At 34.3% G+C, this 14,009-nt stretch overlaps 1 protein-coding gene and 1 pseudogene across 1 annotated transcript; both read right to left on the bottom strand.

Annotated features, from left to right (window-relative positions):
* Positions 1–5,919: 5,919 nt before the first annotated feature.
* On the bottom strand, positions 5,920–6,468 carry LOC131860336 (caffeic acid 3-O-methyltransferase-like). Its single transcript, XM_059214734.1, has one exon. It carries the CDS (start codon positions 6,466–6,468, stop codon positions 5,920–5,922), a length of 549 nt encoding a protein of 182 aa, XP_059070717.1.
* A 2,906-nt stretch (positions 6,469–9,374) lies between these two features.
* Positions 9,375–14,009, bottom strand: part of LOC131860335 (caffeic acid 3-O-methyltransferase-like) — a 41,227-nt pseudogene continuing 36,592 nt past the window's right edge.

Here is a 14,009-nt window from a genome sequence, read left to right as displayed (position 1 = left end):
TATAAGTTAAAACGTAGTTTTCATTATATAATTTTTTAAAATAAGGTTTTACTAATTATAGTGGCCACTGTAATGGATATATTAACCTCATTTTAAATTAATCAGATATAGATACATATTAAAATCTTGTTAATAATTAGCAATCACACTTTAGTGGGCGATGTTGAAGATGTGTAGAAAGTCAATTAGGAAGAAAGTATATTTTTTACATATATTTTCATAGTCCATGTGGTCAATTAATAGATAACTTTTATGCAACAAAGGTCTTAATAGAGAAGTGATATCTCCCAATCAACTCTGCATATGTTTACAAGGATATGAACATGATTGAAATAAAGCCTTTAAATTAGGAAGATAATCAAGATCAATTACCAATAGGATCATGTTATGTTTGCAATAGGGAGTGAAGGAGAGAGAGGGATACAAAAGGATGGAAATGAGAGATAGAGGGGGGAAGAGAGAGAGCGGGATTAAGGAGATAGAAATAAAGGATGGAGGTAGAAAGGAGGCTAGAGATAAGATGGAGATAGAGATGGAGATGGAGGTGGAGAAGAATATAGCTATGTAGAGAAGGAGGGGGAGAGATGAGGAGAGGCAAGATAACTAGATAGATAGAGATGGAAGAGATAAATATAAATAGAGAGAGAGAGAGGGGGGATGATGTGAAAGAGATAGAAAGATCAAGATAGAGATGGGAAGCGACATAGAGAGAGGTGGAAAGATACCAAGATAGAGATAGAGGGAGAGATGGAAGAAAAAATATAGAAAGATTAAGATAGAAAGGCAAAGAGATATAGGTGTAGAGATGTAGGAATAACGAGAGGGGTGGAGGATACATATGTAAAAGAGAGGAAGAGATATAGATAGAGGGTGATATAAGGAAATAAAGAGGGATATGGAAAGAGATTGAGAGATAGGAAGAGTGATAGAGAGATAGGGAGATAGAGAAAGCCACAAATAAAGATGGAGAAAGACAAAGAGAGAAATGAAGAAAAAGAGATATTGAGAGAGGTAGAGAAATAGAGAGCCCAAGAGGTAGAGGGGGAAAGATAGACTAATAGTAAAGGTGACATGTTTAAGAATCCATATTATGCATGCATGTCTACCAATGTAGTTGTGATATATGTCATACTCTATCCTAGATCTCTCTTTTTGGTACAAGAAAGGAGAAAGTAAGAAAAAGTTGTAGAGATTCACTTTATATATGTCAAATGCATTTGTTTAAAAGTTTATAAGTAATTTTCAACAAATCCATTTTGTGTAGTTTTTGCAATTATAGCAAGGCATGAGATGAAGCTAGAAACTAAGTTGTTATTTGAAACTTTTGACAAACTATCTCATGATGTGAGACATCATGCTAGCCAAACATTTGTTTTTGATGACTCTTTTGTACATTCTTCTGAATTCCAAGCATGTATGATTCTTAAGTATATAGGAAAACAAATAAGAGAACTATTGAAGAACATTAACCAAAAAATGCATCCACAACTATTTAAGGAATTACAAGATGAAGTAGATAAGGAAATGGAAGAGATGATCCCTTAAAAGAAAAGAAGATTATTGTAAGAAGAAGGGGTCCTAATCCTACCTAGATGGGATATTAGTTCAGCCATAGGTTTTGACTACTTAAGGAGCAATTAGAACATGAAAGTTAAATTGAGTGTTGAAGTTGCAGATAAGATCTACAGTGGATCAATATTTCACCCTAATAATAAGTCTTTGTATACTTGGGCTTTATCTCCACCACATAAAAGGTCTCTCAATATTGAGGATCCATGTCAAATATATGGATATCTTGTTCATAGATTAGAAGACATGAACCTTGTTGAGGTTGCAGACCTGACACTTAATGCAACAAATTTTACGAAGGCTCATATTGAAAAACTAATGAAAGAAAACACATGGTATAACAGAGAAAATGAGCACTTGAGAGAACAAAATGTGAAGTTTGGAGATAGATTGCCATCTTATTCAAGGACTACTCTGTTGCCCATTATTGATGCACCGGATCATGAGAAAAGACTAATGAAGGTTACTTCAAAGAGGTCTTATTGGAAACTAGAAGTAATAAAGTTAGAGAAAAGAATCAAACGGATAGTTCAATAGTGGAAGGCTTTAAAAGCCAATCTTGTCATAGAGTTAATGAATGACATATTTGAAAAACTATAGCTACATGTTGACAGATTTTGGACTGTATTTGTTGGAACATACAAGGCCATTAAAGAGCATGAGAGGTTACAAGGAAGGTTGGAATTAAAAAGAGAGGAAGTCACACAAGATCCTATTCAGGAGAAGTAAAAATATGTAGCGAAACAAGTTGACAAATGAATAAAAGTAAACGGAAAGTTTAATAAGAAGTTTCAATCAAATAATTAAATAGATGTGATCAAATGAAAGACACTCACTTCCCCTCATTCCTTAAGGATACTTATAGTAGTTTTAAAATTCAAGAAGAGTGGAAAATGAAGATTATCTAGATGTTACCACGGGCCACAAGTATTTTCCTTATTAATGAGAAGTTGTTGAGAATACGAGTGTTAAATTGAATAAAATGTTTTCACTAGAATTTGGAATGAAGCATGTCAATGGACTCAATGGTGTATATGCTAACCAAAAGTATATTTAATATTTGTCACAACTAAATTTATTTCTAACCTACACAAAATGAAGGAGAGAGCACTTAGAGACTATTCTCCACTTAAATAGAGCCTTGTCAGACCCAATGGCCACTGGTGTTTATTCAAGAGTGAGGAAAATGGGGTATCCTCTACATGCATTCAAATATGTCAATCTTCTCAATATATTACATCTTATGTTTTATTTTCTTTGTTTTCTAATATTTTAGTTGGAATAATCCATGTCAACAAGTTGGTTAGATGGAATCAACATCATCAGGGTTTGCAGTTTTGTTTTTAAATTCACTCTAGCACTGAGTAAATATTTGTGCTTTATGAGAAATGTAAAGATTCTTTTAGCTTATATCTAGTTACAAAAGGAATCAAATAAAATATTGCCAAGTGTGCCAATTGATCTGAAGCTTGTTGCTCTCTTGTATTATAAATGAGAAATCAAGATCATTGGCAAAGGTTCTAGAATAGACATTTGGATGGGTAGCTTGTATTTAGTCTAAGCTTGTTGCTCCCTTGTATTAAAATTGAGAAATCAAAATCATTGGCAAAGGTTCTAGAATAGACATTTGGATGGGTAGCTTGTATGTAGTCTAATTTTATTTTAGTAATGGAATGCAATTTGGAAAAAAAGTTTATATCTATGATATTGTATCAATCATTTTGAAAAATTAATGAGAATATGCTTTAGGATTATCTCTAACTTGTGTCATCTTATTCACATGAGCTAGTACATTGAGGATGTATTGGTTTGTTTCTGTTCTCTTTGTGTGAATGTGTAATGCATTTCATAAGTTTCTTTCAAGAAGAGAATTTGTCTTTAAGGACATTGTAGTGAATATGAGTAATGTGTTGTGATCATTGAGTAGAATTGTGGGTGCATATCTAATTAACATTTGTATAATGCATAAGTGTTGGGATCAGATAGTTGGATTTAAATCAATTCTGGATATAAAATATATATGCTATTTTACTCCATGGCCCTAGGAATCAAGTACCAATCTATCTTTGTTCCAAATTTGTTTCAGAAACATCTCAACTATGAAGATCTCTTTTAAATTTATTTTGTAGGATTACCTTTAGTTTAGGTTTTATTCCCAATTGTTAAGTTGATGATGATAATAAAGAATGCAGCCACATTCTAAGAGAATTAATCAATTCCTTGGTATATTTTCATTGAAATATATCTTCTATATATGCAATATTTGCAGATTATCTGTATGGAAAATTTGAATTTTGCAAGGTATACTCACTTAGGTTTAGTAGAGCCTAAAGAGTAGGCGATTACTTAATCCTCTAATTGAAATCTCATTCATTGGCCACTAACCCAATGGTTTGAGGATTGAAATTGACTATTTCGTAGGAAATCCTTAGGCAATCAAATGAAGTAACCAACAAATAGTAGTGCTAAGACTTTCTATGAATTTGTAACCTAGTGATATATAGCTAGCAAAACCATCTTCAATAAGCCTCGACTGAAATAATTTTATATGGGTTACACCTGCATAGTCCTATGATCTATATAGGGGTTATTGAGGTAGCAAACTATTTTTTGTTCAATGACATTCTTTAGGGCTAAGTCAACAAGTTGGGTTTGATTTTCGTTATAGTGTAATGGTCAATTTTGTTCAAATTTATATATATTAAGGTATTTATCTAGGAATACCCTCATGAATCTAAGTTGAATTCAAAATTTAGGAGATATAACCCAATCTCGTAGAGTTGGCCTCTAACCCTCCATGATCTATTGATGAGATGATTTCACTTGCATGAGTACAACCCTAGCCTTACGAGTTGATTTTAGTTCTAAGAAGTGGAGCAACAATTTTGGGATCCAAAAGGATGGACAAAGGTATTAATATTGGGTTCACATTTAAATATATACATTGTAATATTTTTTTGTCAAGGATGTTAGCAAGAGCAATTATGTTGTAGATTTTGCATGGTCCTATCTATATGGGTAGGGTCATGTCTACTCAAGGGTACTACCACCCTCCTAGTACATTGGAGTCTTGTACAGTACAAACAACGTCTCTACAAGTTTTGTGGTATCTTTTACAAGTGCACCAACATCCTATATAAGTTTAGCATCATAATTTATGTTGTCTCGAAAAACTAACAAAAGTATTTTTATTTAATCCTATACCAACATGTTTAAAAAGGACAAACTTGGTGCCTAAGGCACATTTGGGGGATCTATAGTAATCAATTCCTTGGGTTGATTCAATAATAATATATATTGAAATATGTTGTAAGTGTCTAAAAATACCTATAGGTGAATGTGTAGGTTGTTTCAAAACAATGGTGAATTGTGATGTGTTTTCCTGGAGGATATCTCATATGCTCACATTTGGTCTTAGATTCGTGTGTGTGTGCACAAGAGAGAGAGAGAGAGAGAGAGAGAGAGAGAGAGAGAGAGAGAGAGAGAGAGAGAGAGAGAGATCTTTTAAGCTTCTTAGATCATTGGAGGTGAATTAAGATTTTGGGGTAGAAAATGGAAAGTGTTGTGGTGAGAAAGGAAAACTTTGAATTGGGAGATGGTAGGATGTGCAATTGTGTCCATAAGAAGAGAGAGAGAGAGAGAGAGAGAGAGAGAGAGAGAGAGAGAGAGAGAGAGAGAGAGAGAGAGAGAGAGAGAGAGAGAGAGAGAGGTATTTGATGGTAGAAACATTGCCGGTGAATGGAATTTTTCAATTCAAATGTGAGTTCAAATGGGAGGAGACAAATTGGAGATGATTCACACTATATGTTCATTAAAACCAATTAAATTTATGCTTATTGAGAAAAAATGTCAAAAAAAATAAAATAAAAAATATTAGATATGTATATTCCATCGTTATAATTGCATAAGCTACTTATAAATTAAAAATAAATTTCTACCAAAAAATTTATATATATATTTCTTATATAAATTTTATAGATTCAACCAAATTATATAAATAATAAGGTCCCTATTCTTATAAAGACCAAATAAACTTCAACACAATCTATTTATAAGAAAATAATGATATTGCCCATTATCATACACACTAATTAAACTCAGCCCCTTCCATGTTAATAATATCTTATAATTAATTGCAATATACAATATGCCAATTAGGCTCAACTACTTCAGTAAATAATATTTTCGGTATTAATTACCCTTTGGAAGCAAGAAGATAAATCTTGGTATCAGGTGGGGCCATTTCACCTACTACCTTTAGCAAACAACCACACAACTCATGCCTAATGGCCCACATACATAGTGGATAACACAGTCACTTTTGATGGGGGCGTTTTGGAAAAAATGAGATCATTTCTGGAACTCAATAACCCAGACTCCATTAACACAACAAATTGGCTTCACACCTCCTGCAAATACTATTGCTTTTGAAGGGTCTTTGAACTCCTCCTCTGTATGCTCTTTGGCAAGGTAATCAAATGTATTCACCCCATGTACCTTGGTGAATGGTTGGCTCCCTTCAAGAATAGCATCCTTAAGATAATGCCAAGTGTCTATGAACACCTTGTCCTGGTTCATCAAGGCCAGTTGTGCCAAGGACAAGCCATCCTTGTTCTGCACAAGGTATTTGTAGAGAGGAGTCAGACCATAGAGCCTCTTAGGCTTTCCATTCTTGTATGTGCTTACAGAACAACTGAGGAGGGAATGACTTGCTAGAACTCTCAGAATCATATCTAGAGTAATTGATGCATCTGGGTTTGTTACATTTGGAATTTGGGACACAATGTGAGCAGGGGAAACTTGAAGGCCATCACCTGCATTGGCCATGATCTGTAGCGCAACAAGCTCTATTACATCGTTGATGGCCACAGGGAGGTAGGTGAAGAAGCCTAGCTCCATAGCCACAAGCCATTCTTCCTCGTTGATAATGGTGGCAGTAGTAGATTCTGAGGCACATTGACAGAGCTTTCTATATGATACACTAAGATAGATTTGGTGAGCTCAATGTTATCTCCACAGGATGCCATCGAGTGCATTCTTACGGCGGTTATTGCTACAATCCATAACGCCCTTCTGGGCAAATACCGCGAGTAGCCCATGCTGGGCGAATATCATGAGCAAGTCGCCGTATGTGAGATCGTATGTGAGACCACCGACAGTTTCTAGTACCAAGCTGCCAAAATCGGTTACATCTTCCCCAGCCGTTAGGTGTGCCAGGGCCCAGAAGTATGATTCGCTCTCAGATTTCTCATGCCTATTGCAATCATATTGTAACGGCTTTGCAGGCTCCATCATTCCCTCCGTTTCCACGTTAGCACAGACTTCCACATTGTCACCACGCTGAATCTGGCCTTTGCCTCCATTTCCTATCGGAGAATTTTTAAAAGCTTCATCAATAATCAGAAGATCAGAGAGAGCGCTTATGGTTTCACTAGCACTCTGCAAGCCATCGTAGCCATTTCCATAAGAGTCTGTCACGATGTATTCCATGAGAGAGAACTCTACACTGTCGTTGCCACTCTTCGATATCAATATCGCCACGTTCTTCCGATGGGTCACCACCGACATGGAGGAGTTGGAATTGCTGGGTTCGAGCATTCTGTATAAGTTCCCTGAGTTCCTCATTGCAACTGTATATTTTCTAGGAGATCTTTCCACCTGTATAAGTCCCCTGAGTTCCTCATTTCCGATTCACCTTCTTCTTTGTAAGGCCTCTGTCTGAGAAGGGATACGAGCTTCTCAAGGTTCGGCGCGATAAGGGTAAGCTCCATGTTACCGGGAGTGAGTTTAATGGGAATATCATCGGGTACCAGACAAAATTCATTATCTATAGGAACGAGGCATTCAACACAGCTAGTATCATTTTCATCGCCGCTCTCGGGGGGAAGGCGAACACCATTACCACTATAGTGAGTATCAGCGTGGTGAATTTTCCTTGTCGGACATAAATATTGCTTATGCCCCGACTCACCAAAAAATGACAGATTTCATTGTCTCCTAATGTGCCATTCAATACCGTAAATTCACTCACCTTCTCAACTCCTTTTACTTCTCCAAACTCCGAATCTGGTTTTGCCTCTTCAGTTTCCATGAGTGAAACAACCTGATTCTGTGCCTCGTCTCCAAAGTCTACATCACGCCTACCATCCTTATGTCTCCTCCATTCTGGAGCTCTTGACAAACCCTGCACACGGGTTGACCATTTTCTATCATCACACCACCTCCATTTTGTCTGCTCCTGCCCAAGCTGGCGTCAAACCTTATCAAAGGGATGCCTCTCTGTATACCATGATCGTGGACCTAGCAACTCAAAAACCCGTAATGCTTCTCTAAGTTGTGCATCGTCGGGCCACTTAATATCTCGATATGGCTCACATACCATATCTGCCTCCACCAAGGTGTTTCTTCCTCGCTCCTCTGCTCAGGTTTGAGGGAATGGCAGTCTTCTTGCCGCCCATCTCACAATCCGAGAGAATTTTGGTCAGTGACTGGAGGCTCGATACGCCTCTAACCCTCCATGATCTGTTGACGAGATGATTTCACTTGCATGAATACAACCCTAGCTTTACGAGTTGATTTTAGTTCTAAGAAGTGGAGCAACAATTTTGGGATCCAATAGGATGGACAAAGGTATTAATATTGGGGTCACATTTAAATTTTTACATTGTAATATTTTTTGTCAAGGATGTTAGTAAGAGACCTATCTAATAGATAGGGTCATGTCTACTAAGGTTACTAGCACCCTCATAGTACATTGGAGTCTTGTACAATACAAATAATGTCTTTACAAGTTTTGTGGTATCTTTTATAAGTCCACCAATATCCTATATAAGTCTAGCATCATCATTTATGTTGTCTCGAAAAACTAACAAAAGTTTTTTTATTTACTCCTATACCAACATGTTTAAAAATGTCGAATTTGGTGCCTAAGGCACATTTGGGGGATCTATAGTAATCAATTCCTTGGGTTGATTCAACAATAATATATGGCAATATGTTGTAAGTCTCTAAAAATACCTATAGGTGTAGGTGTAGGTTGTTTTAAAACAATGGTGAATTGTGATGTGTTGTCTTGGAGGATATATCATATGCTCACATGTGGCCTTAGATTCATGTGTGTGCATGAGAGAGAGAGCGAGAGAGAGAGAGAGAGAGAGAGAGAGAGAGTATTTGATGGTAGAAACATTGATGGTGAATGGAAGAAATTCAAATGTGACAAGGTTCATGTTCAAATGGGAGGAGACAAATTGGAGATGATTCACACTCTATGTTTATTAAAAACAATTAAAGTTATGCTTATTGAGAAAAAATGTGAAAAATTTAAAATTTAAAATTTAAAAGTGTTAAGTATGTATTTTCCATCTTTATAATTACATATCTACTTCTAAATTAAAGAGAAATTTCTACCAATTTTTTTTTTTTTTTAATATAAATTTAATAGATTCAACCAAATTATATAAATAATAAGATCCCTATTCTTAAAAAGACCAAATACACTTTAGGACAATCTATTTATAAGAAAATAATGATATTGCATGTTATCATACACACTAATTAAACTCAACCCTTTCCATGTTGATAATATCTTATAATTAATTGCAATATACAATATGCCAATTAGGCTCAACTACTTCGGTATTAATTACCTTCTGGAAGCAAGAAGATAAATCTTTAGGTATCAGGTGGGGCCATTTCACCTACTACCATTAGCAAACAACCACATAACTCATGCCTAATGGCCCACATACATAGTGGATAACACAGTCACTTTTGGTGGGGGTGTTTTAGAAATAATGAGATCATTTCTAGAACTCAATAACCCAGACTCCATTAATGCAACAAATTGGCTTCACACCTCCTACAAATCTTGTTCCTTTTGCAAGGTCTTTTAACTCCTCCTTTGTACGCTCTTTTCCAATTGGGTTGAATGCCAACATGAAAAGATCAACATGAAATGTTTGCTTGGCATAGGAAGAGGTCTCTGCAGCCACTAGCAAAATGGAATCCACTACATTCACTTTTCCATTCTCTGGGAAGGCCTTGTGACAATTCTTCAGAAGCTTTATACAATGATCATCACTCCACTCGTGCAAAATCCAGTCTTTCTGCTTGAGCTTTGCACAAAATGCATCTTGAGGGCCCTTCAAAGCCCATTTTAGTGAACCTTTCTGCTATGAGGATCCTCTTTTTGAAAGCCAACCATTCAAAGATTCCTTCTTTTGGGATAATCTTGTTGCTCCAAAATAGTTTTAGTGGAATATCTTGTTCCTCTTGATTCCCAAAGTTTGCAAGAACCCTGTAGCCATCTTTACCATTATATTGTCCTGTTTTAGAACAAGCCTATATAAGAGAATCTTTCCCTCTTCTAGGATTAATATTTCTTTCTCTAATGAGGTCTGATAGCTGGTTGATTTCAACAGTAGGAATAGGCAATCCCTCCAATTGCTTCTAGCTCCATCCTTGCATTCTAGTAGCCCTGTTCAAAACTAAATAATCACTAACTCGAGATCCCCAATGTTGTTGAAGCTAATGCTTAGTTGTTGGGAAATTGAGAGAGATGTAAATGCTTGGATATCATCCCCATGAGTCTTCCAAGAAAAGGCTAGAGGATCCATCATGGATATCCCAAGATAAAGAGTTTGCAATTAAATTTTTGCATGTCACAATGAAATTCCAGGTCCTAGATCCCTTTGGATGAGAATTAGATCATAGAAGATTTTGAGGATCCCCATCTATAAGGTATTTTGTCGCCATTATCCTTACCCATATTGCTTTCTGGTCTTTAATGAACTTCCAAACTAGTTTAGCTCCCAAGGCTTTGTTTTGCAAGTGGAGATTTTTTATTCCTAGACCCCCCATGGACTTGGGTTTGATGATTTTATCCCATGCAATTAGAGAAATTTTATGTTTTTCTTTAGTCTTTTGCCAGAAGAACTTTCTCATCTTTTAATGGTGAAGGAATTTGCACTAGCAGTGAGGGATAAAATGGATAAAAGGTAGATGGGTAGAGCAGAAATAATTGCTTGGAGCATTACTAGCCCACCAGCCCATGAGAGCCAATTCCCTTTGTAGGAGTTAATATTCTGATCCATCTTTAACTTCAGAGGATCCCAAAGTTTTGAGTTCCTCAATCCTCTGTCAATTGGGATGCCCAGATGAATACAGGGAAGAATGCATGTTTTATAGTTCAAAATAATTTGGATCTTAACCTCTAACGGGGTAGGGGTGGAGAAGAATTTTTATTTTTATTTTTCTTTGTTGATAATTTGGCCTAAGGCCTTCCCAAAGGATTCCAGGAGCATTTTCAGCTGAATTTCTTCCTTGATCTTCGCTACACCCAGCAAGAGGTTATCATGTGCGAATTCTGACACTAGTCAATGAAACATCTGACGAGGATGTTGTATATCCTATGGCATTCTCTCGTCAGACGGGTGTCAAAATTCCGACATCCACCTAGGAAACATCCAACGAGGATGTTGTATGCCCGACGAAATTCTCTTGCAGAATGAGCGATAATGGCTACCATCGAAAGAGTCCGAGGTATCATCGAAATTTTGATGTCCACCCAGGAAACATCTGATGAGGATGTTGTATGCCCGACAATATTCTCTTGCTGGATGAGCGGTCATGGCCGTCGTCGGAAGAGTCCTGGGTGCCCTCAAAATTCCGACGCTGGTCAACAAAACGTCCAACGAGGATGTTGTATGTCCTATGGCATTCTCGATGTTATCTTTTGTGGATGGTTGGTAAATATTATGTGGTTTATATTTATGCTTAACTATTATATCTATTGTTCTGTTATTCAATTCATTTATTCTAGTAATAAGGTTTCAATGCTTAAAGTTCTATAATCTATTGACAACTGATTCGCCCCCCCTATCAGTTGTCCTACGGTTATTTGTGTTGTCTAACAACAACAACATGCTAAATATGGTCTAAAGTTTTTGTGGAATTTTTTTTAGAGTGGACATGGAAAAGGAGAGCATGATGGAGCAGGAGCTTGTGTGAAGTGAGATATTAGAATGGTGCAAAAATAATTTTGGTGCATGTGACACAACATAAAAAAAATGTAATTTTTGGGAAGTTAACTATATTGATCGATCATAATTGCCAAACAATTAATGGAATTAGAAGTTTGCATCAAGTGATGACTAAAGGAAATAGCAAACCTCTTGTGATTCAGGTTAGATAAAAATCATGTTTTTGTATTGATTGCATTGAAAACAATGGAAATATTCAACAATGTCAGAACATTGGAGATGGATTTGTTTTAGAATGGAAGATGAAACATTTTGTCACAATGCCTCCTTTTGAAGATAGTGACATTGTAGATATTCATGATCCTATATATTCAATTGATTATGAACATGTTTCTGATTTAGTTGTGCTAGGTACACTTGCATTTTATTTTAATATACTTACACTTTTTCATGTACTTTGTTTAAATTTTAATTAAATGTGAATTATTTTTACATTCCACCATATACTTTATAATTTAATTGTTTGTATTTTGCCATGTACAGGTGATATTTTTCTTGTGCTTGCACATCCTAACAATGTAGAAGTTGGTTGACTATTACCTACCATGATGCATAAAACCAAAATGTAAATTGTTAGAATCAGTGGAAGATGTTTATGGGGAACAATATCCCATTGGATCAATCATTGTTGAAGGTACTTATTATCAACAAACGAAGATAGATAACAATGGTGTTACATTTACTAAATATATGCCTGACCAAAATGTTTTGCATTATAGTCATTTAGTTATAGCAACAAGATTACATTTTGAAACTTTACAAAAAATAGTTTGTGTCCCCCAAAAGTAGAGGTTGCCTATCGAAGATCATGAAAGGATATTAGAGATAGTAAAAGATAGAGAGGATCCAGATTTTATGTACCATGAGCTCACTTAATTTATTAGAAAAAGTGAACTCGTGTATTTTTTTGACCATGATACATGTCCATACATGCATATATATGTATACATACATGTATATAGATGCATATATATGTATGTGCTATTTTTTTAGATCATCATACATATGTACGTATGTATGTTCAAGCTCTTTTTTGGATCGCTATACATATGTACAAACATGTACATTTGAGTTATTTTTTGCAACATATATACACATGTACATTTGAGTTTATTTGTTGCAACTGCTTTGAAATCAAAATTTGCACAATTTGAGTTAATTTGTTGCATGCTATCTTATATTGATTTCAATCACTTAGTTGAATTGAATTAATTAATTGATTTGATTTGATTTGATTAAATAATTTGATTTAATTTGATTAAATAATTTGATTTGATTTGATTAAATCATTGGACGTATTTGAATCACTTAATTGAATCATTTTAATTAATTCATTGGATTGATTTGAATCGCTTAATTAATTGATTCATTCATTGGATTGGTTAATTAATTGGATTGATTAACTCATTGCATTAATTCATTGGACTGATTAATTGATTTGAATTAGTTTGATTAATTTGATTAATTCATTGAATTGATTTGATTAATTGATTTCAATTAGTTTGATCATTTCTTTGAATTGGTTTGAATTGATTTGAATTAATTTGATTAATTTGTTGAATTGATTTGATTAATTGATTTGAATTAGTTTGACTAATTCATTGAATTGGTTTGAATTGATTTGAATTAGTTTGATTAATTCATTGAATTGGTTTGAATTGATTTGATTAATTACTTCGATTAATTCATTGAATTGAATTGATTTGATTAATTCAATGAATTCATTTGATTAATTGATTTGAATTAATTTGATTAATTCATTCGAGCTGAATTGATTTTATTTGATTAATTGATTTGAATTAATTTGATTAATTCGGTGAATTAATTTGATTAATTGATTTGAATTAATTTGATTAATTGATTTGAATTAATTTGATTAATTCATTGAATTGAATTGAATTGATTTGATTAATTGATTTGAATCAGTTTTTGAATTGAATTGATTTGATTAATATAATAATTAAATCAACAATTCAACTAACTAAATCAAATCAACAATTAACAATTCAACTAACTAATTAATTTAATAATTCATTGGTTTGAATTGATCTGATTAATTGATTTGAATTAATTTGATTAATTCATTGAATTGAATTGATTTGATTTGAATCACTTTTTTATTTGAATTGTTTTGATTTGATTAATTGATTTGAATCAATTTTTGACTTGAATTGATTTGAATTAATTTGATTGATTCATGGAATTGAATTGATTTGATTAATTGATTTGAATCACTTTTTGATTTAAATTGATTTGATTAATTTAATAATTAAATCAACAATTCAACTAACTAAATCAAATCAACAATTAATAATTCAACAAGCTAAATATCAAGATTTATCATTCAAAATAACGTGATAAATTCTGCTTGAACTAATTATAAAAATATAGCATAGACAC

The sequence above is a fragment of the Cryptomeria japonica genome, chromosome 11 (assembly GCF_030272615.1).
Source record: "Cryptomeria japonica chromosome 11, Sugi_1.0, whole genome shotgun sequence".
In the NCBI taxonomy this organism is placed as follows: domain Eukaryota; kingdom Viridiplantae; phylum Streptophyta; class Pinopsida; order Cupressales; family Cupressaceae; genus Cryptomeria; species Cryptomeria japonica.
Note: the sequence above shows the minus strand (reverse complement) of the source record. Positions and strands in the feature narration are given on the sequence as shown.

What these genes read in the sequence shown, in the direction of transcription:
- LOC131860336 (XM_059214734.1), bottom strand. Translation starts at nt 6,468, where the DNA reads ATGGAGCTAGGCTTCTTCACCTACCTCCCTGTGGCCATCAACGATGTA.